This window comes from Hemitrygon akajei, chromosome 5 (genome assembly GCF_048418815.1).
Source record: "Hemitrygon akajei chromosome 5, sHemAka1.3, whole genome shotgun sequence".
NCBI classification, from domain to species: domain Eukaryota; kingdom Metazoa; phylum Chordata; class Chondrichthyes; order Myliobatiformes; family Dasyatidae; genus Hemitrygon; species Hemitrygon akajei.
The window spans coordinates 110,951,838-110,977,935 of record NC_133128.1 but is presented as its reverse complement, the minus strand read 5'-3'; the positions used below and the strand labels follow the sequence as shown (position 1 = coordinate 110,977,935).

General features: G+C 43.0%; 1 protein-coding gene across 1 annotated transcript in view; it reads left to right on the top strand.

The window, feature by feature from the left end:
• The first annotated feature begins 245 nt into the window (after window positions 1-245).
• LOC140728052 (indian hedgehog protein-like) overlaps window positions 246-26,098 on the top strand; it is a 68,808-nt gene continuing 42,955 nt past the window's right edge. The window contains exon 1 of the mRNA XM_073046189.1: window positions 246-685. Within this exon, the coding sequence (XP_072902290.1) occupies window positions 383-685 (303 nt within the window). The 5' untranslated portion in view covers window positions 246-382. The remainder of the gene's footprint in view (window positions 686-26,098) is intronic.

Sequence of the window (26,098 nt, the reverse complement as noted above, 5' to 3'; positions counted from 1 at the left end):
TGGCATCGCTTCGCAGCGGGATCACCCTCACACCCCCTCCCTCACGGGACTTCCCATGCACCGTCCGGAGAGAGGTCGGTGGCGGCCGGAGCAGTGAACGCTGGGGTGGGTCGGTGCGCTCCCAGGGACGCGGAGTGGAGAACCGGCGGGCGCCCTGGATGGGGGTCTTGGTTGCAACCGGGTGCCTAGGCTGATCGCCACTCTTGGAGAGGGTTAGGGGTGGGAGGGTGGGGAAAGGAGAGAGGGGTGTGTGTTTGTGTGGGTTGATAGCATATACCCCCTGCGTGAGGGGGTATAGGCTGGAAAGGGTGAGGGTGAAGAAGTGTGCCGGGGGAGGCTTTCAGTACTGCCTTGACCCGCCAGTTGACTGGGGACTCTGGCGATGAGACCGTGGACGGTACTGCTGCTGGTGTCCGCTTGGGTTCCTCTCCTCTGCCCCGGCGCCTTGGGCTGCGGCCCGGGGAGAGGTTACGGCAGCCGGCGGAGACACAACCGAAAGCTGACGCCGCTCGCCTACAAACAGTTCATCCCCAACGTGGCCGAAAAAACCCTGGGAGCCAGCGGCAAGTCGGAGAGTAAGATAAACAGGAACGCGTCCCGCTTCAAGGACCTGATTCCGAATTACAACCCCGACATCATCTTCAAAGACGAGGAGAAATCCGGCGCGGACAGGCTCATGACACAGGTAGGAGACTAATGTGGGGGACATCTGATAGCGGTCACTCAGCCCACCATGCCCGTGTCAAACCCGGGCACTATCCAAAAAAAATCCCCGCCGCCTCTCTCATCCAAATCCCTCTGTGAGAGTTACCTCCGCATTCACGTCGCGAATCGCAGCAAAAAACAAAAAAAAATGTTCTTCTCTTCTCGCTACTGAATCCTTTGCCAGTCCCGTAAACATGCCTTAAAGTGTAAGATCAACAGAGTTTTGAGAGGGAGTCTTGGGCAGGTGCCCGGCACTGTGTCAAAACCTTGGCCAAGGCAGGTTGAACCTTTTCAAAAAAAATTCCCCAAGCCTCTTTATACAAGGTTCACCAACCTTACAGTAGACCAGTAGAGAGAGAGAGAGGGAGAGAGAGAGAATGTGAGAGAGAGAGCGAGCGAGAGAGAGAGAGAGAGAGAGAGAGAGAGAGAGAGAGAGAGAGAGAGAGAGAGAGAGAGAGAGAGAGAGAACGGTCCAAGTGCTCCCTGTACCTCTCCACCACCCTTCACTTCCTCGTAACCCGCCTCTCAAACTATCCCTGATCCACTTGTTACTAAGTGCGGCTGCGAATTCCCCTCTTCGCCGGACAGCGAGCTTGTTTTGCTTAAATTATTATTATTATTGCCAAACGCATTAGAACGCTAATCAATTCTCGGGAGCAGTCTTGGGCGCCCCGTGTTTACCCAGTCCCTTGCAAACACTGAATGCCCTTTGCCCCGACAATCCTCTCTGAACCCTTCCCGATCAGTTAGAGAGTGAGTGAGTGAGTGTGTGTGTGTGTGTGTGTGTGTGTGTGTGAGAGAGAGAGAGAGAGAGAGAGAGAGAGAGAGAGAGAAAGAGAGAGAGAGAGAGAGAGAGAGAGAGAGAGAGAGAGAGAAAGAGAGAGAGAGAGAGAGAGAGAGAGAGAGAGAGAGAGAGAGAGAGAGAGAAAGAGAGAGAGAGAGAGAGAGAGAGAGAGAGAGAGCGAGAGAGAGAAAGGTGGTGGTAGTGGGGGCTCTCCAACAACACTAGAGTTTCCATAGCTTTCAGGGGAAGAAAGAAATATCATTCATGTATGTATTAAACTCAAACAATTTCTTTTAGACCAACAAAATGATTCCAATTATCCAATATTTCCACTCCAGTGCAGTGTGTATTTTTTTAAAAGAAAATATGTTATTTATATCACAGGATATTTGTTTAAGCGAGCGTTAGGTTATTCCAAAACAAAAACGGCGCTGTCCTTTTTTTTATTTTCCCTGTAATGAAGCGGAAACGACGGGTCTGTGCGCTGTTTTTAAGGGCAGGGTCTATTTCCAGTTAGTGTGATAAACTGACAATAACCTTTGTAACACTGAACCTGAATCTGTTGTCAAGAGAGAATCGGCCGCGAGTTCAGGGTTAGTCGGTTAAAGTACGATTTTGTCTATTAGGCAGCGGAGTCGGGGTGACAGTCCCCCTGCTTTGCCGCTCCCGCAGAAAGCGCCGGGAGAAAGACAGGGTTTACTATTTATTTAAATGTAATCAGAAATTAAGCCGAGCGTCAACTATGTGTGTTGCTGTTCCACGTGTGTGCGTGCGTGCGAATCGGATTGTGTAGATAATCTAACCGTAGATGTGTGTCTATAGGTGTGTTTATGTCTGAACGTGTTTGTGTAGGCAAGGGTTCGTGCATTGGTGTGGATGTGAACATACTTTCACGGATATGTTTAGTTAAGTGTGTTTATGTAAATTTCTCTGTTAGTGTTGTGTCTGATTGCAGGTGTGTGTGTATGTATGTGTGCTTGAGTATGTGTTTGTGTATATATTTTTCAATTTGTGTGCGCGTGTGCATGTGCGCATGTGCCTGAATGTGTGCCTCTGTTTGTCTATTTATGTGAGTGAGTGCGTCTGAGAGACTGTGTCTTTAATTTATATGTGTGTCTATGTATGTCCTTGAATGTGTGCATGCATGTAAGTGCTTATCTATATGAATGTGTGATAGTCAATATAGTATCTATATGTTTGTGTGAATGTGTATCTGTGTGCATGTGGATATGCGTATGTGCCTCTGAGCATATGCATATATGTATTTGTATGTGTCCATGTATGTATTAAGACCCTGAAAAACTATGGGGAGAAGACAGGAAAGTTGTGAGAGGAATAATAAACCAGCCATGATGGAATGGCAGAACAGACTTGATGGGCCAAATGGCCCAATCCTACTGTACTTCTACATCGTATGGACGTATGGTCTTACATTTGTATCTGCATCTGTGTGTCCCTGTGTACAGTAAGTGTGTCTGTTTGTTTCTTTATAAAGATTTTGTGCACAGCCTGTGCCCAGAAAAAGATTGTCCTTCACGGAAAATCATTATTGGCTCAAATTTCACTTGAGAATATTGCTCAGTTAGTTCAAGATTACAGTTACACTTCTGAATACCAGCTCTATTATATACTACATACTGTAGCACGTACTATAGTGTTCTTTGTTATAAAGCTCTGCATCCTCCAGCTCACCCAAAGGCCACGCACAAGTGTTTTTCAAATCATTCCTGAGGTGTGAGTGTTGCTGTCAAGCTGATGCAATGTAGCTGCTCTGACAAGGTGGCCAGTTTGGGTACATTGGAATTTGAAGGGTATTTAAAGATGGACAACTAAGTGTTTGCCTATCACCGATGCCCCCATGCCACATACTCCACTGTATAAGAGGGTTTTTTTGTAACTGTGAGGGAAGAGGCATATGAATCTGTCTTATGGCAGAAATAAAATCAGGTTTAATATTACTAGCACATGTCATGAAATTTGTTATTTTGTTGTAGTAAAACTATAAATTGCAGTAAGAAATATATTAAATTAACTAAGTAATACAAAAAGAGAGCAAAACAGTGAGGTAGAGTACTTAGGGTTTATAATGTATTCAGAAATCTGATGGTGGAAGGGAAGAAGTTGTTGAGTGTGTGTCTTCAGACTCCTGTACCTCCTCCTTGATGGTGGCATAAGAAGAGGACATGCCTTGGGCAATGGGGATTCTTAATGGATATCACTTTTTGAAGATTCCTCGCTAAGCACAAGAGATTCTGCAGGTGCTAGAAATCCAGAACAATGCACACAAGATACTGGAGGAACTCAGCAGGCCAGGCAGTGTCTATGGAGAGGAATGAACAGTCAGTGTTTCGGGCCAAGACTGATGCTGCCTGACCTGCTGAGTTCCTCCAGCATTTTGTGTCTTATTCTGAATTAGAAACAGGTTTATTATCACTGACGTACAGCATATCGTGAAATTTGTTGTATGGTGGCAGCAGTACAGTGGGATACATAAAAAATGACTATAAGTTACAATAAATAAATAAGTGAAGATTTGACAGCCAGAGATATTTTCCCAAGGTGTAGGTTCCAGTATTTCCTTCCTGATGCAGCAGAGAGAAGAGAGCACGGTCTGGATGGTTGGGGTCCTTGATGATGGATGCTGCTTTCTTGTGGCAGTACTCCTTGCAAATATCCTATAGGTGCAACTTAAGTCCCTCGCTAGAGGAGGAGGTTATAATTAGGAATGTGTGTAAGTGCACAGGAGGTACCTAATAAAGTGGCCACTGAGCGTATGGTCATGGTCTTCTGCTGCTGTAGCCCATCCACTTCAAGGTTCGATGTGTAGTGCTCTTCTGCACACCACTGTTGTAACACGTGGTTATTTGAGTTAGTCGCCCTCCTGTCAGCTCGTAGCAGTCTGGCCATTCTCCTCTGCCCTCTCTCATCAACAGGATGCACAGTTTCTGAGACCACTCCATCTGCCACCAACTTTCATTCCACAGTCAACGTCAGGTAGATCACATCTCTTCCCCATTCTGATGTTTGGTCTGAAGAACAAATGAACCTCCTGGCCAAGTCTGCATGCTTTTATGCATTGATTTGCTGCCACATGATTGGCTGATTTGGTATTAACAGTAAGGAGCAGGTATACAGGTGTACCTAATAAAGTGGCCACTGAGTGACTAATTAATATCAGTAGTTGTAATGTTTGTCCTCACAGTGGGAGAAATAAAGCCTTCCTCAAACACATGTACACCAAGAAAACCTGGTGGAGCACTAAAAGTTTCATCCTGACAATGATTCCAACTTGCTGCCTGTCAAATGGGGTAAAACAGCATGGAAACAGGCTCTTCAGCCCAAGTTATCCGTGACTACCAAACCAGTTCCCTTTCAAAGGGCTAAGTAAACTTATTACCAAAATGAGATTCGTTTTCTTGCGGCAGGATTGTATACATTGACATATAGGTATTTGAAACACTTGCCCATGTTTAGCCCACATCCCTCTAAGTAGGAATGTTTATCACACAGAGTGTTGTATGTGCATGGAACACGCTGCCAAGGGCCATGGTGGAGGCAGGCACGTTAGGGACATTTAAGAAACTCTTAGATGGGCACATGGATGATTGAAAAGTGAAGGGCTACGTGGGAGGGAGGGTTAGAATGATCTTAGAATATGGTCAGTACTGTGCTGTAGTGCTCTATGTTCAATAAATCTTTCCTATTCATTTACTTATCCTACTGATAGTTACCCATATACCGACATACAAGATTGTTTAATGTCATTTCCAGTACACAAGTGTAAAGGAGAATGAAATAATTTTTACTCCAGATCTGACGTAGCACAAAAATCACACAATAAAGTATAGAACACAGTAATAATTAAAAACACAATAAATATAAATACATAATTTAACTTAAATACATGGATTGATGGCTCTCCATAAAGTGACGCTAGGCACAGGAGTGTCTATACATAAGGTGATTGATAGGAATTGATAACGTAGAGATGGTGGGGGGGGGGGTGTGGAAGGATGGGTTAGTGGGTGGATGTTTTGATCAGCCTCACTGCTAATGGTTTGGTCAGTCTGGTGGTCCTGGCATGGATGCTACATAGCCTCCTCCCTGATGGGAGTGGGATAATCAGTCCATGAACAGGGTGGGTAAGATCCTTCATGGTGTTACTGGCCCTTTTCCAGCACCTGTCTGTATCTAGGTCCTTGCTGGTGGGCAGGCTGGTGCCAGTGATGCACTGGGCAGTTTTGACTACTCATTGTAGAGCCTTCCTGTCCACTGCAGACCAGTTTCCGTTCCATGCAGTGACGCAGCATGTTACGATGCTCTCTACTGTACATCTATAGAATGAGTATAGATATGACATACTAATTAAGTAGCGAACTTGCTCCCAACTCTGAAGGCTGTAGATCCATTCCTATTCAAGTGAATTGATAACACAAGTCTAGGCTGAGGGCCCATTACCCATGAACACAACCTGGTATTTCATCTTTGCACTATTGGTATTGATATTAGTTTATTATTGTTACATGTACCAAGATATAGTGTAAACCTTGTCCTGCATGCTATTTATACAGATCAAATCATTACACAGTGCATTGAGCTAGAATAAGATAAAACAATAATTTATAATAACTTATATGACTTGCCATAACATGATAAGTCAGAGGAGCAGAATTAAGTCATTTGGCTGATTGAGTCTGCCACAAAATAACGTGTGATATAAATGTGCATCAGAGATAATAAACCTGATTCTGATTCACTGCCGTACGGAGGGAGCACTCCTTTGTTAGAGTGCTGTTTTTTAGATAAAATGTTATAAACTAAACAGGCCCTTCAGACTAACTGGTGCATGCTGACCACGATTCCAGACTAAGCCGGTCCCATTTGCCTGTGTTTCACCTCTATCACTCTAAACAATTCCTATCTGTGAACCTGTCCATGTACCTTTTAAAGTCTGTTACTATACCTGCCTCAACTACTTCCTCCGGCATCTCATTGCATAAACTGGCCACTCTCTGGGTGAAAAGGTTGCTCCTCAGGATCCAGCTGCTCTCTTGTTCTTGATACTTATTACTTGTTACTTATTTATCGCTATTATTGTTTTCTTTTTGTATTTGCTCAGTTTGTTTTCTATTGCACATTGATTGTTTGTTCATCTTGTTGTGTGTGGTTTTCCTTTGGTTTTATTGTGCTACTTTGTACTTACTATGAATGCCCACACACAAACAAATCTCAGCGTTGTATATGGTGACATATACATACTTTGATAATAAATTTACTTTGAACTTTGAAATAAACCCCTCCGCTTAAACATACGTACTTTAGTTCTTGAATACTCCTCGGTAATCTTCCAAGCATAATGGAATCTTAACTATAGCAAAGTTAGAACTTAAGACCATAAGACAGGAGCAGAATTAGGTCATTTGGCCTCAAAGTCTGCTCTGCTATTTGATCATAATTGATTTATTACCCCTCTCAACCCCATTCTCCTGCCTTGCCTCCATAACTTTTTTCACCCTTACTAATCAAGAACCTATCAACCTCTGCTCTAGCTATACCCAATGACTTGGCCTCCATATCCACCTGTAGAAATTAATTCCACAAATTCATCATCCTCTGGCTAAAGATATTCCTCCTCATCACTGGTCTAAAGAAACGTCCTTGCATTCTGAGGCTGTGCCCTCTGATCTTAGACTCCACCACTAGAGTAAACATTCTTTCCATGTCCACTCTCTCTAGGCCTTTCAATATTCAATCTCTTTCAATGTGATCCCTCCACCCCTCATTCTTCTAAACTCCAACATGTACAGGTCCAGCTCCCCATACCTTAACCCTTTCATTCCTGGGATCATTCTCGTAAACCCCCTCTGGATCTTTTCCAATGCCGGTGCACCCTTTCCGATATAAGGAGCCCTAAGCTACTCACAATACACCAAGTATGGTCTGACCAATGTCTTATAATGCTTCAGCATTACATCCTTGCTTTTATATTCTTGAAATAAGTACTAAAATTTCATTTGGCTTCATTACCACTGACTCAACTTGCAAGTTAATCTTCGGTGAATCCTGCACAAGGACTCCCAAGCCCCTTTGCACCTCTGATTCCTGAATTTGCCCTCTGGTTAGAAAATAGTCTGTGCCTTTATTCCTTCTACCAACATGCATGACCGGCTTCTTGGACTCCACAGTATTCACAGGCTGTGATGATGTCCTCCCGTCTGCTGACTCACTGTTTATCCTTGCTTGGCCTGCTGGTCATTTTTTCGTTGTTATTTATCAGAGCTTGTGGTAAGTGGGTTGGGATCCGTGCAGCCACAACAGTCTCCACTTCACTGGCTGACATGCAAAGGGTGAAGGGTGCTATAAACATGCAAGTGTCACTTCCATCTTTGAACGTGCCAGCTAATTTATTTTTTGGATGTATCTACAGAAAGGTGCCGGTAAAGGGTCAATAACATCATGAAGGATCCTCCCTATCCTGCTCGTGAACTATTTGTCCCATTCCCTCCTGGGAGGAGGCTACATAGCATCCCCACCAGGACCACCAGACTCAAAAGCAGTTACTTTCCTCAAGCAGTAAGGCTGATCAACACTGTCACCCCACTAACCAACCCCTCCACATCCCCAACCACCTCTACTTTATCATTTCCTCTCAGTCACTTTACGTACAGACACTGCTGTGCCTGGTGTCACTTTGTGGTCATAAATCAATCTATGTATGTCCTGACAAAGGGTCTCGGCCTGAAACGTTGACTGCTCATTTCAACGGATGCTGCCTGACCTGCTGAGTTCATCCAGCTTGTTTGTACGTGTTGATTTGACCACAGCATCTGCAGTGTACTTTGTGTTTATGTATATAAGCTATCTTATGTACTTATGTTTATTGTGTTTTTTTATTACTGTGTTTTTTTGTGCTGCATCGGATCCGGAGTAACAATTATTTTGTTCTCCTTTACACTTGTGTTCTGGAAATGACATTAAACAACCTTGAATCTTGAATGTTGAAAACCTCAATGGCTCTGATGAAGTAACAAAGGGTGGAATTCAATATAAAAGGTGCTGTTGGAAATGCAGCAGCCAATTTCTCAACAGTTCAGACACAGACTGTGTTACTCTCTAATCATTCAATGCCCCATAAACTTTACAGATTTGACGAGGCAGCCCACCACATATCACTCAACGTAGTTAGGGGTGGGCAATATATACTGGCCATGCAAAGATTCTGAAGTTAAAGAAAGCAGGCAGCCTTTATTTAACATAGAACGTATATCAATGCAGCACAGTACAAGCCCTTCAGCCCACGATGTTTTGCCTTCCTTTTAATCAAAGACCAATTTAAACCTTCTCTCCCACATTTTTCTTTCATCCATGTGCCAATCTAAGAGTTTCCAAAATGTCTCTAATATATCTGCCTCTATGACCACCTCTAGCAACACGTTCCACACACTCACCACTCTTCGTGTGGAAAACTCATTGCTAACATCCCCCCCATACTTTCCTACGATCACCTTAGGAAGGGTCTCAGCCCTAAATATCGACTGTTTATTTCTCTCCATAGATACTGTCTGACCTGCTGAGTTCCTCTTCCATTTTGTGTTTGTTGTTCTGAATTTCCAGCATCTGCAGAATCTCTTGTGTTTGAAGTACGTGCTCTCCTATTAGCCATATCTGCCCTGGGAAAAAGTCTCTGGCTATCCATCCTATCTATTCCTCTTATCATCTTATACACCTCTATCCAGTCACCCCTCATCCTCCTTCGCTCCAAAGAGAAAATCACTAACCCGCTCAACCTATCCTCATGAAACATACTCCTAAGACATACAACATTTACATAAGAGCTCTGTCAATTATTCAAAAGGAATCCACTGGAGCAATTGTTGAATGAAATTTGACACCAGGGCAGCTCTGTGGGTTCTGATGTGTGGCTCATGAAGTCAGTGTGGCCACAAGTATGATAGGACATTCTTGACATGGAGGTGGTTTGGGAGTTAGTCAGTTCCTTCCCATATTTCCACTATGTGTGGCTTCTGTGTGCCCAGGCTGAGAAACATAGAACAAAGAACATAAAAACTAGAGCAGTATGGCACTGTACAGGCCCTTTTGTCCATGATGTTGTGCTGACCATTTAACATACTCCAAGATCAATCTAAGGCTTCCCCCTCGTAAGCCCTCCATTTTTCTATCATCCACGTGCCTATCTAAGAGTTTCTAATGTATCTGTCTCTATCACCACACCTGGTCGAGAATTCCATGCACCCACCACTCTCTGTGCAAAGAACCTACCTCCAACAACCCATATTGGCCATCTGCGTGCTGGGAAAATGTCTCTGGTTGTCCACTTGATCTATACCTCTTATCATCCCTTGCACCTCTGTCAAGTCACCTCTCACCGCTCTTAGAAACACACACAAAATGCTGGAGAAATTCAGCTTAAATTTAATATAAATTACTAAATAAATAGAGCAATTAAGGAAATAATGAGGTAGTTGTTCAGACATCTGATGGCAAAGGGGAGGATGCTTATCCTAAATTATTGAGTGTGTGTCTTCAGGCTCCTGCGCCCGCTCTTTGATGGTAATAACGAAGACGGGGCATGCCCTGGGTGATGGGGGTCCTTAAAGATGGATGCCATTTTTTTGCAGTATCACCTTTTGAAGATGTCCTCAATAATGGGGAGGCCCCCAATGGAGCTGGATGTGTTTCCATCCCTTTGTGGCTTTTTCTGATCCTGTGCATTGGCGCCTCCTTACCAGACAGTGAATCAACCAGTTAGAATGCTCTCCACTGTACATCTGTAGAAATATGGAAGAGTCTTTGCTGACATGCCATATCTCCTCATAAAGTATAGCCGCTGGCTTGTCTTCTTCGTGAGTGCATCAGAACAGGGTCTCTGAGATGTTGGCAGCCAGGAACCCGAAGCTGCTCACCACTGACTCTACAATGAGGACTGGACTGTTCCCCTGACCTCCCTTAACTGAAGTCCACAATCAATTCTTTGGTCTTACTGCCGTTGAGTGTGAGGTTGTTGCTACGACATCACTTAACCAGCTGATCTATCTCACTCATCTCTTCATTGCCATCAGAGATTCTGTCAACAACAGTTGTGTAAACGGCCAATTTAAAGATGGCTTTTGCGCTGTGCCTAGCCGCCACAATCATGGGCGTAGAGAGAATAGAGCAGAGGACTAAGCTCACATCTTTGAGATGTGCCTGTGTTGATGGTCAGTGAAGAGGAGATGTTAATACTGAGTGTGGTCTTCCAGTGAGGAAGTTGCAGAGTGAGGTAAAGAAGCCCAGGTACAGAGTTACTCTGCAAGAGAAATTACGTGAGAAAATGCTTGAGAATAAGCTACTTTAAAGGTAAACTGAATCAACATTAGAAGCAGTGAAAGTTAGAGGTTTGTATGCAAATCGCAGGCTAGTGGTTTATATTGAGTTGTTGGGAGACTGGTGAGTGAAAGGATGCGGAATTAAATACAGATGATTCAGTGCAGAGTAAATTTAGGCTAGGCAGTGAGTGCTGACCTTCTGATAGAGTGAACTGGCATTGATATTGATTTATTATTGCCACATAAACCAAGACACAGTGCAAAGATTATCTTGCATACTCGTCATACAGATCGATTCATTACACAGCGCATTGAGCTACAGTGAGGTAAACCAATAACGGAAGGTAGAATAGCAGCTACAGAGAAAGTACAGCGCAGGTTAACAATAAAGTGTGAGTTTTTAACAAGGTAGGTAGTGAGGCTGAGAGCCCATCTCCCACTCTGGAGTTCTGATAACAGTGGGATAGACGCTATCCCTGAGCTTGCGGGTACGTGTTCCCAGGGTTTTGCATCTTGACGGGGGAAGGGAGAAGAGAAGACAGAATTATGAGCTGGGTGTCATCTTTGATTATGCTGGCAATGGAATAGGAATTGGAAACTGACAGGAGAGGATGGCGGAGCACAGAATTCAGTGAGGGGAGATGGGAACAGTGGAAGGTGGGGGAACCAGTGGGAGGAGTGTCTGGGTGATTGATATTGATATTGGAATTGGAAGTGATCTATTATTGTCACATGTACCATGATACAGTGAAAAGCTAGCCTTGCGTACCATTCATACGGATCAAATCATTACACAGTGCATTGAGGTAGTTCAGGGTAAAACAGAAACAATGCAGAATAAAGTGTAACAGCTATGGGGAAGTGCAGTGCAAGCAGGAAAAATGGTGCAAAAACATAACAAGATAGATTATGAGGTCAAATAACTCAAAACAGCACCCATCATTAAGGAACCACACCTCTCAGGACATACAGTCTTCTCAGTATCACCATCAGAGAGAAGCTACAGGGGCCTGGAGCCACACACTTGCAAAACAACAAATTTCACAGGTTATGTCAGTGATCCTGATTCTGAATCCGGAACAAGTAACTATACTGTAGAGTAATACAGCATGGGATCAGGCCATTCTGCAACAACTTGTCCCTGTTGACCAAGGAGCCCATCCAGCCTAGTCCCAATTGCCCACATCTGGTCTGTATCCCTCTAAACCTTTCCTATCTATATATGTCCAAGAGTCTTTTCATGTCAAGTATTTGCATTTATCTTATTCTCTCTGTAACTCCTCTAAGACTCTACCACCTAACCACTCCCTGGTAACTGCAGTGGCCAGTTACACATCCAGTTACTCAGACCTACACATCTTTAGGATTGTGTTCAGTTCCAGTTACCTTATTATAGGAAGGATGTGGAAGCTTCAGAGAGAGTATATAGGAGAATTATCAGGATGGTAACCTACTCTAAAATCAATCTAACCCTTCTCTCCCACATAGATTTCCATTTTTCTATAACCCATGTCACTAGCTCAGAGTCTCTTAAACGCTCCTAATGTATCTGCCTCTACCACCACCCCTGGCAATGCATTCCACGCACCCACTACTCCCTGTGAAAAGAACTTGCCTCTGACTTCTTCCTTTACTTTTTCCTAATCACCTTAACAACATGCCTCCTTGTATTAGCAATTTCCATCCTGGTAAAAAGCCTCTGGCTACCCACTAGATCTCACCTTATACACCTCTATCAAGTCACATCTCATCCTCCCTTGCTCCAAAGAGAAAAGTCCTAGCTCGCTCAGCCTATTTTCATAAGACATGCTGTCTAATCCAGACACCATCCTGCTAAATTTCCTCTGCACCCCCTCTGGAGCTTCTATATCCTTCCCATAATGAGGGCACCAGAACTGAACACTATATTCCAAGTGTGGCCTAAACCAGATTTTATAGAGCTGCAACAATACCTTGTGGTTCTTGAACTCAGTCACCCAACTAATGAAAGCCAACACACCATACACCTTCTTAACAACCCTATCAACTTGTGCAGCAACTTTGAGGGATCTGTGGATGTGGACCCCAAGATCCCTCTCTTCCTCCATACTGCAAAAAATCCAGCCATTAAGTCTGTATTCTGCCTTCAAGTTCAACCTTTAAAGTGTATCACTTTATACCTTGCTGGATTGGAATGGTTTTGTTTGTTTGAATTGTCCTGAGATTTGTGGCATCTGTATCACTTATTTCTTGGGAGATGAGGGCAATATTTAAATAGTGAATTGCTTTGTTCTGGAGTACTTGAAGCAGCCAACAGGGGCATTCAGAAGGAAATTGGATAAACATTTAATGAAGAATAGGTCAAGGAAGGGGTGAATAAGGATTTAGATTGAAGAAATTTACCCAAGCATGTATGGACCAAATGGCCTCAGTCAAGTCAAGTCAGGTTTATTGTCAGTGGTGTACAGACAATAAATTGTAAATAAATTATACATAAAATTAAACCATACAGTGAAAAGGTAGTGCCAAAAAAGAGACGCGATGGGAAACGTCCATGGTAATGCAAGATGTGGCCTGTTGTGTTCCATTGCTGCTGATTAGGGTTGTGTGGTTGTTTCAACTACCTGAGAGAGTTTCTATTAGTATGAGAGTGTAGTACCAGAGGGCACAGCCTCTGAATATCCCTTCAGAACAGAGCGGAGGAGGGATTTCTTTAGTCATATGGTGGGGAATCTGTGGAATTCATGGCCACAGAAAGCTGTGGAGGTCAAACCATAAGGTATATTTAAAGTGGAAGTTAATAGGTTCCTGATTAGTAAGGGCATCAAAAGGTTACGGGGTGAAGGCAGAAGAATGGGGTTGAGAGGGATAATTAATCAATCATGTTAGAATGGTGGAGCAGACTTGATGGGCCACGAAAACTAATTCTGTTCCTGCGTCTTATGGTCTTATGGCCATACTATGATTCTTGGAAAGCAGCTGTTCCTGAACCTGGTAGTGTGGGATTTCAGGTTTCTGTACTCCCTGCTCAATGGTAGTTGCGAGAAAATGGCTTGGCCTGGATCGTGGATATCCTTCTACAAACATTTGTAGAAGCAGTGCCTCAGTTAGACACTTACAGTAGTGGAGTGGGTTCTCCCTGTGACAGACCTGGTTGTGTCTACTACTCTCTGCAGCCTCTTGAGTTCATGTGCTTTGGAAATGCTGTACTAGGCCATGACGCCTCTGGTCAGGATACTTTGCATCTTTTAGAGTATTTGGTGACAATTCAGAGTACTTCTGCACTGTAACATTCGATGATTGGATGGGTCTTGAACTTTCAAAATGAAAAGGGAGATATGCAAAGATATACTTTAGTTCATTGTTGTTACATGCTTAGTGTCAGCAGAAAGGAAAGTTATCTCGTTTGATGCATGTCTTATAAAGTACTTCAAATACGTTCACATTCCTGGTGCCTTTTTCTGTTTAATGGCCAGTGCCATTAGAAGGTAGAAGAATGGAGTTGAGAGGGGAAATAAATCAGCCATGATCAAATGGCGGAGAAGACTTGATGAGCTGAATGGCCTAATTCTGCTCTTAAATCTTATGGTCTCATGGCTAAGGCAAGGAGAGTGAGAGCAATATTTGAACACCTCTGTACCTCGTCCTTATCCCCACAGCCCCACCACCACCCACCCTAAGGTTTAATTGGAACAGACCCTTCCTTTCTTTGAAGATTCAGGTTTAATTATCACATGTACATCATAAAATACAGTAAAATGCGTTCTTTCAAGTCAATTTGGGTTTATTGTCCTATGCTAGAGCAGGTTCCATTAATCATTTACTTTAATGCGTAAAAAGCTGGGGGATCTCAGCGGGTCAGGTGGCATCTATGGAGGAAATGGACAGTCAATGTGTCAGGTCAAGACATCTTCTTTGTCAAGACTAGAGAGACAGAGGGGAGATAACCAATATAAATAGATGAGGAGAAAGAGTGATGAAAGGCACAGTGTTGTAAGGGTTAGCACAAAGCTTTACATCGTCCATGATCAATGATTGGGGTTCAATTGCTATTGCTGTCTGTAGAGGAGTTTGCACGTTCTCCCTGTTGCCACATGAATTTCTTCCTGGTGCTGCAGTTTCCTCCCAGATTCAAAAGCCGTATGGGTTAGAGTTAGTTGTTGGTATGTTATGTTGTGCCAGAATGTGGCAACATTTGTGGGCTGCCCCAGCACATCCCTAATGCAAACAATGCGTTTCACTGTATGTTTCGAAGTACACATGACAAATAATGCTAATCGTTAACTTTTTATCTTTATGAAGAGCAGGTTGGTGATTGGTGGATGCAGGTGAAGGGGGATGAGGAGTAATCAGCAGATGGGGAAGGTGGAGAGTAGGAATGATGTAAGAAACTGGGAGGTGATAGATGGAAATATAAATATCAGAAGAAGATGAAATCAGGTTGATAGGTTCTTCATTAGTAAGGTGTAAAAGATTGCAGGAGGATGGAGTTTGGAGTGAGAATAAATCAGCCATGTTGGAATGGTGGAACAGACCCAATGGCCCAAAGGCCCTAATGCTGCTCATGTATCTTATGATCTGGAGTCACATACTTGCTGGATCAGTTTTATAGAAGACTGCTTTCCTTACTTGAAGGAGATTTATGAGGAAATTCAGTTTTTAATGACAAGTAACAATGCTGTACCTCTAAACAGATAAAATTTAACCCTTCCCTCCTACATAGCCCTCCATTTTTCTATCATCTACATTCAGTGGCCACTTTATTAGGTACACTTGTACACTTGCTCATTAATGCAAATATCTAATCAACTAATCATGTGTCAGAAACTCAATGCATAAAAGCATGCAGACATGGTCAAGCGGTTCATCTGTTATTCAGACAAAACATCAGAATGGAGAAGAGATGAGATCTAAGTGACTTTGACCGTGGAGTAATTGTTGGTGCCAGACAGACAGGTTTGAGTACATCAGGAACTGCTGATCTCCTGGGGTTTTCAAGGACAACATCTCTAGAGTTTACAGAGAATGGTGCAAAAAACAAAAAGACATCCAGTAAATGTAGTTCTGTGGGTGAAAAGGCTTTGTTAATGAAAGCGACCAGAGGAGGATGGACAGATTGGTTCAAGCTGACAGGAAGCTAACAGTAACTCAAATAACCACATGTTACAACAATGGTGCACAGAAGAGCATCTCTGAACACACAACACATTGAACCTTGAAGTAGATGGGCTACAGCAGCAGAAGACCACAATTACACATCAGTGGCTACTTTATTAGGTAGAGGAGGTATATGATGCGTGCGTTATCCTGGATTTCCAGCATCTTCAGAATCTCTTCTGTTTATAAAGCAGGGAATTCTGGAAGCTGTCAGCAGGTTGCTCGCCAGCTCTTGCTGCCCTTCCCCTTACGTCTTTATAATGGTCAACTCCATCTTGCATTCAGTCCAAATCACCCGAAATGTCAGTTGTCCATTTCCTTCCACAGATACTGCCTTTGAGTTCCTCCAGCATCTTTTTTGATGCAACACTCCCACAAAACTGGAAGTACTCAGCAGGTCATGCAGCATCTATGGAGAAGAATAAACAGTCTGAGACCCTTCATCAGGACATCCATTAGGCCTCAACTGTATTCCTGCAGCATTTTGTATGTGTTGCTCCAGATTTCCAACATCTGCAGGATCTCTTGTGTTTATGATTTTTCAGTACTGAAGAAATGAAAAGTTAACTCTGTTTCACTCTTTGTTGATACTGTACTTCCTGTTTAGTGTTTCTTACAATAATCCAGCATCTGCAGAACTTTGCTATTGGATTCTAAAACAAATGTATTGCCTTCAAACGAATATATTCCTTCCAGATTCTAGTGGATGAGAGACTGTGAGGACAAATTTGGTGCTGGCATTGGATTATTATTGTCACGTATACAATGGCACAATGAATGTATAGTGTATGCTTAGTCCACTGATCAACTCTCACTACGTTCATGTCTATGTGGCTAGGCACAACTCAAAAAGCCATTTATAAATTCGCCGAAGACACCACTATTGTTGGCAGAATTTCAGGTGTTGACACGGAGGCATACAGGAGTGAGATAGATCAGCTGGTTGAGTGGTGTCACAACAGCAACCTTGCTCTCGATGTTAGTAAGACCATGGAATTGATTGTGTACCTCAGGAAGGGGAGGGCACACACCAGTCCTCATCGAGGGCTCAGCTGTGAAAAGGGTGAGCAGTTTGAAGTTCCTGGTTGTCAACATCTCTGAAGGTCAATCCTGGGCCTAACACTGAGGTAATTATGTAGAAGGAATGCCAGTAGATATATTTCATTTGGAGTTTGAGGAGATTTGGTACTTATTTATTTATTTATTTAGAGGTACAGTGTGGAGTAGACCCTTCTGGCCCTTCGAGCCCACTGTCCAGCAACTCCCGATTTAACCCGAGTCTAATCAGGGCAACTTACGATGACCAATTAACCTATTAACCAGTATGTCTTTGGAAACAGGAGCACCCAGAGGTAACCTACGCATTCCATGGGAAGGATGTACAAACTCTGGGATTGAGCCAAAGACTTTAGCAAATTTTTACAGATGTACCATGGAGAACTTTCTGTCTAGCATCAATGTCGAGTCTGGAGGCTCCGATGCACAGGATTGGCAAAAGTTACTGAGGATTGTAAATTCAGCCAGTATTATCATAGGCAATAGCCTCCCCACCATTGAGGACATTTTCAAAAGGTGGCATCTGTCTTTAAGGCCCCTCACACTTCAGGATATTCCCTCTTCTTATTGATCAGTGAGGAGGTCCAGTAGCCTGAAGACACACACTCAATGTTTCAGGAATAGCTTCTTCCCCTCCACCATCAGATTTCTGAATGGACATAGACCCATGAACACGATCTCACTTTTAGTTCTCTTTTGGCGCTACTTATTTTTAAATAACTTAACCTCCACCCCTGGTAGGGTATTTCATGCATTCACCACTCTCAGTGCAAAGAACTTCCCTCTGACATCCCCCTTATACATTCCTCCAATCATTTTAAAATTATGCCCCCTTGTATTAGCCACTTCTGCCCTGGCAAAAGTCTTTGGGTATCCACTCAATCTATATTTAGTACACCTCCATCTAGTCACCTCTCATCCTCCTTCGCTCCAAAGAGAAAAGCCCGAGCCCACTCAACCTATCCTCATAAGACTCATAAATCTCCTCTGCACCCTCTCTAAAGCTTCTTCATCCTTCTTACAAAGAGGCCACCAGAACTGAACACAATCTTCAGTAGAATATTGTGTTCACTTAGGAAGAACAGAGTAAAACAATAATAATGCGGAATAAAGTGTTAAAGTTGCAGTGCAGGTAAGCAATAAAGCGCAAGGTCACAACGAGGAAGATAAAATTGTAAGTGAGTTACGGATAGCAGTCTCTACAGCAAGGATTGATTTCAACAAACTGAGTGATGGAGTACAGGTTAGAGGGTAGTCATGAATGACAGAGGGAAGTTCACATTACAATCAATTCAGATTAAGAAGAAGCGTGAAGGCAAGCTATAATGTGAGGAAAAGACAACAGAGTCACCTGAAGGACAGAAGGACTTCCTCCTGCCTTTTATCCAGGACTGAATCCAAGAATCCATCCTGGGGGGTGGGGGGGGGTCGGTTGTCGCTAGTTTGTGAGCAGCTTTGGATTGAGTTGGACAACCTCCTTTTCAAAGGTTTTAATTAAGATCTCAGACAGAATAAGGAAGTAAAGATGAGAGAGTGCCATGTGGCTATGTAATTCTCGGTGAGAACATACATATAGATTTTCAGACACTTGGCAGAAGCAGCATGCCTGTAATTTGATCATAATTTCAATGATATTGTGGACCACAAAATTCAGCTTGTCTGGCTCTTAAACATCAGCAGAAACTTCAAGATTCAATTACTGGCTTACTCTTACTGCCAGATATTTATTATTGTTTATGCATTACAGTATATGGATTATTTTTCTTCTAGGTTCCCATAACTTATTAACTGATGAGGCAGTTCTAGAGATCATGTGACACAGGTACAAAGCAATACAGGACACTAATTATTGTTGATTTGTCACGGTGATGTGTGTCGACTGGAGTGGTGTCAGTAGCACGCCTGTCTCCATATAAAGGGACTGTAGATTGAAGTTTTGCTCTAGACCTACACAGTATAGAATAGGCCCATTGGCCCACTACCCATTGGAATGCTTAACCACTCACTTACTCTAACCTTAGGCCCATTTCTATTCTTCTTGTATTCCCATCAAACTCCTACCAACTTAGAATCAGATTCAGGTTTATTATCACTGACACATCTCATTGGCTGTTCACACAACCTTGGAACATCTGGAGAGCAAAGATGCATACATCAGGATGCACTTTATCAATTATAGCTCAGCATTCAATACTATCATCCCCTCAAAACTAATCAGTAAACTCCAAGAACTGGGCCTCAGTACCTCCTTGTGCAATTGGATCCTGAATTTCCTCACTTGTAGACCCCAATCAGTTCAGATTGATAAAAACATCCCCTCCATGATCTCCATCAGCACAGGAGCACCACAGTTTAGGGGGGATGTCAGAAATAGGTTCTTTACACAGATGCAGGATGCCTGGAATGCATAGCCAGGGGTGGCAGTAGAGGCAGATACATGTACATATTCTATGTTCTTCGAGGATTGAAGAATATGGGGAGAATAAGGGAAGAGTCAAGGCATCAAAGGTTACAGGATGAAGGCAAAAGAGTGGGGTTGAGAAGTATAATAATTCAGCCATAATGGAGCTGTGGAGCAAACTCGACTGACCAAATAGCCTAATTCTTCTCCTATGTCTTATGGTCTTAATAAAGTGGGATTGGTGTATCGGTCAACACGAATTCAGTGGGGTAAAGGGCTTGTTTCTCTCTGCTATTAGTTTGTGAGTCTATGACTATGTCATTCCCATATGCAGGCCTGAGTGGATTCTGCTCCCTCCTCCTCGACAGGAAGTAAGTTCCAGGTCACAACTCCCCTAATGAATAAAAAACCTTTTCCCTCACATCTCTCCTTCCCAGAAGCTTCTCAAAGGCCAGAGTTGCACCCTACCAAGCCGCAATAGATGCCTGCAAGGTAGTATACCTGAGGAACAAGAGGGTATAGAAAAGGGGAACATTGACCATCCCCACATTAACAAGACAGAGTATCATTAAGACCATAGACCATAAGACATAGGAGCAGAATTGGGCCATTTGGTCCATCAAGTCTGCAATGTGATGGCTGATTTATCCCCATTCTTCTGCCTTCTTCCTGTAACCTTTCATGCCCTTACTAATCAATAACTTAAAAGCCTTCCATTTATATATACCCAATGACTTGACTCCACAGCCCTCTGTGGCAATGACTTCCACAGATTCATCACCCCCAGACTAAAGAAACTCCTCCTCATTTTTGTTCTAAGGGACGTCCTTCTAATTTGAGGCTGTGCTTCCTGGTCCTAGACTCTCCCACTTTAGGAAACACATTTTCCATGTCCACTCTATCTAGTCCTTTCAATATTTGATGGGTTTCAGTGAGACCCCCCCCATTTTTCTAAACTCCAGCGAGTACAGGCCCGGAGCCATCGAACACTCCTCGTACATTAACCTGCACGCGTGTACAGCTTACTGTCGTCTGCACACGTACATATGTGCACAGTGCAATGAAAAACTTGCTCGCAGCAGCACAACAGGCACAGAGCATTGGATAAACAATGCTCAGAAACAAAAGTATAAATTGAACATTGTACATAACTTTGACAAGAAAGAACACAATTTGAACAAAGTCCATTTTAATGCAAAGTGATATAGAAAATAGAACAGTACAGCACAGTACAGGCCCTTCTGCCCACAATATTGTGCCGACCCTTTAACCTACTTCAAGATCAGTCTAAACCTTCCCTCCCACGTAGCTCTCCATTTCTCTATCATCATTGTGCCTGTCTAAGAATCTCTTAAATGCCCCCAATGTATCTATCTGCCCCTACCACCACCCCTGACAGAGCATTCATTGCATCCACCAATTTCTGTGTAAAAACCTGCCTCTAGCATCCTTCTTGTACCTTCCTCCGAACTCCTTAAAGTAATACCACCTCCTATTAGCCATTACTGCCTCGGGAAAATGTCTCTAGCTGTCCGCTCGATCAATGCCTCTTATCACCTTGTACACGTTTTGCTAAACCGTAGTGACTAAGCTTGTGCTGGAGTTAGTTCAAGAACCAAATGACTGAAGCGAAGTAAGTGTCCTTAAACCTGTGGTGTGGGACTTGAGGCTTCTGTACCTCTTGCCTGATGGTAGCTGCGAGAAAGACGACATGGCCCACGGCCCAGATGAAGAAGAGCATTCCTGCTGACATCTGCCCAGTGGAAGAGCACATTACAGTCTGCCGCACTGCCAAAGCTTTCAACCTCGCTTCTTCTGAATCCCAATAAGCATTTGCCAAAAACCACAGAACTGAAGTTAGGATTTTCCATGAATTTCAACTAATTTGTGCTTCTGTTTTCTTTAATTTGATTGATTCCAAGACATCAGCCTAAACAAAAACAAGCCCAGAACATTTCAGCAAAGAAATGTCTTTAAAGCATGATTGCTTAGATTCAGAGACAAATTTGTGACCCTCACGGGAAGGATGGTAACCTTCTGAATGCTAAAAGCTAAACAACTTTAGCCTGCCAATTAGAATGATCAACTTATTCAGAATCAGAATGTTTGCTTGGCTTTACTGAGTTATTAATGCAGTAATAACTCTCCTTGTTTAAGGTAGTTCATTGCCCAACTTCTGGTCTTCTGTCCTTTTGACAGGCAAGCCTTTTGCTGAGGTTGTTTCTGTGAGCACCTTTCAAATGTAAAGATTCTATTTCATTGAAAATTTCATTTTGGCAAATAGAACATGGAATATAGAGAAATTACAGCACAGTACGGGCACTATGGCCCACGATGACTTACTCTAACATCAATCTAACCCTTCCCTCCTCTTTCGCACTTGGTTTTTCTATCGTCTAATGTACGTGTCTGCTTCTACTGCCCACTGTCTCTGTGTATAAAACCTACGTCTGACATCTCCCTATACTTTCCTCCAAAGCAGAGGTTAAAAGCTTGCCAATGTCTTTTCAGAGCTGTTGAAGCAATTCGATTTGAGGCTCATTGTGATCAGATCAATTCATACTAAGTCACTGAATATGATTAGTTTTAAAATAAATGAAAAAAATCAAAACAGGAAAACATTGTTCTTTCCTAGAGGTGTGAAGGACATGATAGCAACTATGGAGGGTGAGTAGCTAAACTGGTAAATTGGTTTATTATTTTATTTTTATGCTTTATTTAGAGATACAGTGCGCAACAGGGTCTTCTGGCCCACCAAGCCGTTGCACCCAGCAACTCTCCTATTTAACCCTAGCCTAATCACAGGACAATTTACAATGACCATTTAACCTACTAACTGTACGTCTTTGGACTGTGGGAGGAAACCCATGCACACATGGGAAGGACGTACAAACTCCTTACAGAGGATGCTGGAATTGAACTCGGTATTCCAATAACTATCGTGCTAACCGCCAGGTGTGCAAAGGACACGTTAGCTCTGTGTGGTAAATTGGTTTATTATTGTCACATGTACCAAGGGACAGCAAAACACTTGTTTTGCATACAGTTCATACAGCTCAACTCAGTAGAAGAATGCGTTGTGGTAGTACAAGGGAAATCAATGACAGAATGTAGAATAAAGCTTTATAGTTACAGAGAAAGTGCAGTGTTGGCACTTTGCAAGGGCGTAACGAGGTGGATTGTGAAGTCAGAAGTCCATGTTATCATACTAGGTGACCATGGAAGAGTCTGCTTTCAAGCTTTTGTATCTTCTGCCACATGGGAGAGAGGAGAAGAGAGAATGCCCATCTTGAGTGGACTCTTTGCTTTACCGAGACAGTGAGAAGTGTAGACAGAGTCCATGGAGGGGAGGCTGGTTCCTGTGACGTGCTGAGCTGCGTCCATAACCGCAGTTTCTTGTGGTCACGGGCAGAGTAATTACCATAACAAGCCATTATTGGATGCTTTCCACAGTGTGCTTAGATAAAAATTGGTGAGGGTTGATGGGGGACATGCCAAATTTCTTTTGATCTCACAATCTACCTCATTCTGACCTTACGCCTTATTGTCTAACAGCTCTGCACTTTCTCTGTAACTGTAACACTTTATTCCGCAATCTGATATTGCTTTCCCTTGCACTACCTCAATACATTGTTATAATGAACTGAAATAAAGTTATAGCACACAATTAAAAAAATTAGATGGTAAACCAATTCACCAATGTTATTCATTGCCCGAGAGATTAATGGAAACAGAATCATTAACAACATTTAACAAGTGTCTGCCTCAAAAACGGCTCCTTTCCCCTAGGCCGTCAGGCTGACGAACTCCTCGACCCAATAGCCCAGCCCACCACCACTACATCCACATCAGCCACTCCTCTCCACAGCCCCTCAGCATCCTTTATCCCCCGTTTACTGCCACGTTACGCTTACCCTGCCCACCTCATACCTACACTGACAGTCACTGTCCTCCAGTGTCTTATATATATACCCTGCGGATACCCAGACCGGTTCCTCCCGGCAAGAGTCACGTTGTCACTTTATCATTTCCTGCCGGCTCATGCACAGATATTCCTGTACCTATGTCACTTTATGGACATACATACAATCAGTCTATGGACATAAGGAAAGCTTTTGTATAAACAGGTACACTCAACAATTACTGGTACATTGTATTTTATAGGATTGTTTTTACATTTATATTTCTTGTGTTTTTGTGCTGTGTTCAGGCGGTGCACACAATTGGCAAATTGGTTTACACTTAAATTTTTAAATTTTTAAATTTATGTCATCATTTAATTACAACAGTGCGCTGAGGTAGAACAACAGAAAGAAATAACAGAATGATCTGGAGAAACAATCATTTTGTTTTCTTTTACACTTGTCATTGAAGAATGACAGTAAACATTCCTGAATCTTCGATGCGCTCTTGACTCACCTGGGCAAAGAGGTCAGGTGCTGGGAGATGGTATCACTACAGATGGGTGACTGGAGGTAATGTGGATGATGGGCCAAATGGCCTGTTTCCATGCTGTATCACTCTCTGCCTCCTCAACAGTGAGGACATCTTCAAAAGGGGATGCCTCACAAAGGTGGCATCTGTCATTAAGGACCCCATAACCCAGAACATGCCCTTGTCTCATTGCTACTATCAAAGAGGAGGTAGAGAAGCCTGAAGACACACACTCAACATTTCAGGAACAACTTCTAACTGCCCTGACATCAGATTTCTGAATGGACAACGAACTTCTGTACACTACCTCACCATATTTTTTTTATTCTGCTCTCTTTTTACGCTACTTATCTAATTTATATATATATATTTCTTATTGTTATTTTAGCTTTTTTAATTATGTATTGCATGGTACTGCTACTGGAAAGAAACATATTTCACAACATATAACTGATATTGAAGCTGATTCTAATTCTGATTCTGAGTAACCCCTTGAACTTAGCCATGGCTGAACTTTTATTTCAGTGTCTCTTTCCTGCACTGACCCATACCATGCAAAGTGGTGTAGTGGCTAGTTCAACAATATTACAACACCAGTAATCTGCAATCAGAGTTCAATTCCCACTACTGTCTGTAAGGAGATTGTACATTCCCCCTCTGATAGTGTGGGTTTCCTCCAGGTGATCCGGTTTCCTCCCACATTTCAAAGATGTATGGGCTAGGGTTAGTAAATTTTGGGCATGCTATGTTGGCCCTGAAAGAGTGGCAACTTTTCCAGGCTCCCAAGCACATCCTTAGGAGTGTGTTGGTCGTTGACACAAATGACGCATTTCACTGTATGTTTCAATGTCTCGATGTACATGTGACAAATAAAGCTAATCTTTGATCTTCGATCTTTGAAACCCATTGACCTCTTGAATAAACAATGACTTAGCCTCCACGACTCTTGTTGGTAGAGAAGGCCAAAGATTCACTACTCTAGGGGTGAAGAAATATTCTTCTCATCTTTGGCTAAGTCTTTGTTCTGAGATTGTGACTCCTGGTCTGATACACTTTAGCCAGATAAATCATCGCACACTGTTTACTGTGTTAAGCCATGTTTCGGACAATCTGCTTACTTTACATTTGCAGGACAATCTCCCAACCCAGGAACCAATCAGGTGAAACTCCTTTACATATTACATGGAGACGAGGCGTTGTATGAGATATGGTCATACCAGAAACGAGCGAAGTGGTTAGCATAACACTAAGCAATGCTAGCTGTAGGATCAGAGTTCAATTCCTGCTACTGGAGTTTGTACGTTCACCCTGAGACCGCACACAGTACTGTACTAAAGTCTTAAGGCACATGTAAAAATTCCTGTAAAACACAGATGTTTTCTGAAATAATAAAATGAAAAGTTTCTAAATATCAAAAAAAAATCAAATCAATATTTGGTGTGGCCACCTTCACCTTTAAAACTGCATCGATTCTTTTAGGTACACGGTCGTGCAGTTTCATAAGAAAATCGGCTGGTAGGTTGCGCTAAGCATCTTGGAGAAGTTGCCACAGTCCTTCTGCAGATGTTGGTTATCTCGGTTGCTTCTGTTTCTCCAGGAAATCCCAGACAGCCTCGATGAGGTTGAGATCAGGGCTCTGAGGAGGCCACACCATCTGAAGCTAGGTGCTTTTGCATAGTACTCTAGATTTCCTCCACGTGCTCCGACTTTCCAAAGATGTATGGTTAGTAAGTTGTAAATTGTGGGCATGCTTTGTTGTCGCTGGAAATATGGTGACGCTTGTAGACTGCCCCCAGCACATCCTCAGACATTGATGAAAATAACTCATTTCACTGTATGCGTCAATGTTTCGATGTACACGTGACAAATAAAGCTAATTCTGAATTTTAAGTTTTTGCAGAGTTAGGAGTGGACCCACATCTAGAGACTAAATGTATGGGTTGGTTCATTATTTTTGTATGGAAAATGAAAAATGAAAGATATGTGAAGTGGTGATTTTTGCTACTTGAATAAGGAGTTCTAGGGTGGTGTGATGTTACAGGGACTGCCCTCACACATCCAGAGTTGTGGGTTCAATCATGAGCTCTGGCACTCTCGACGTGGCACTTGCCACTCCCTGTGACTGCACGGGTTTCCTCTGGGTGCTCCGGTTTCCTCCCGCGTCTCAGAGACGTGCAGGTCAGCAGGTTAACTGGTGGCTGTAACTTGCTCCTTCTCTTGGGAGGTGGCAGGAAAATCAACGGGCTGGAAATAAAA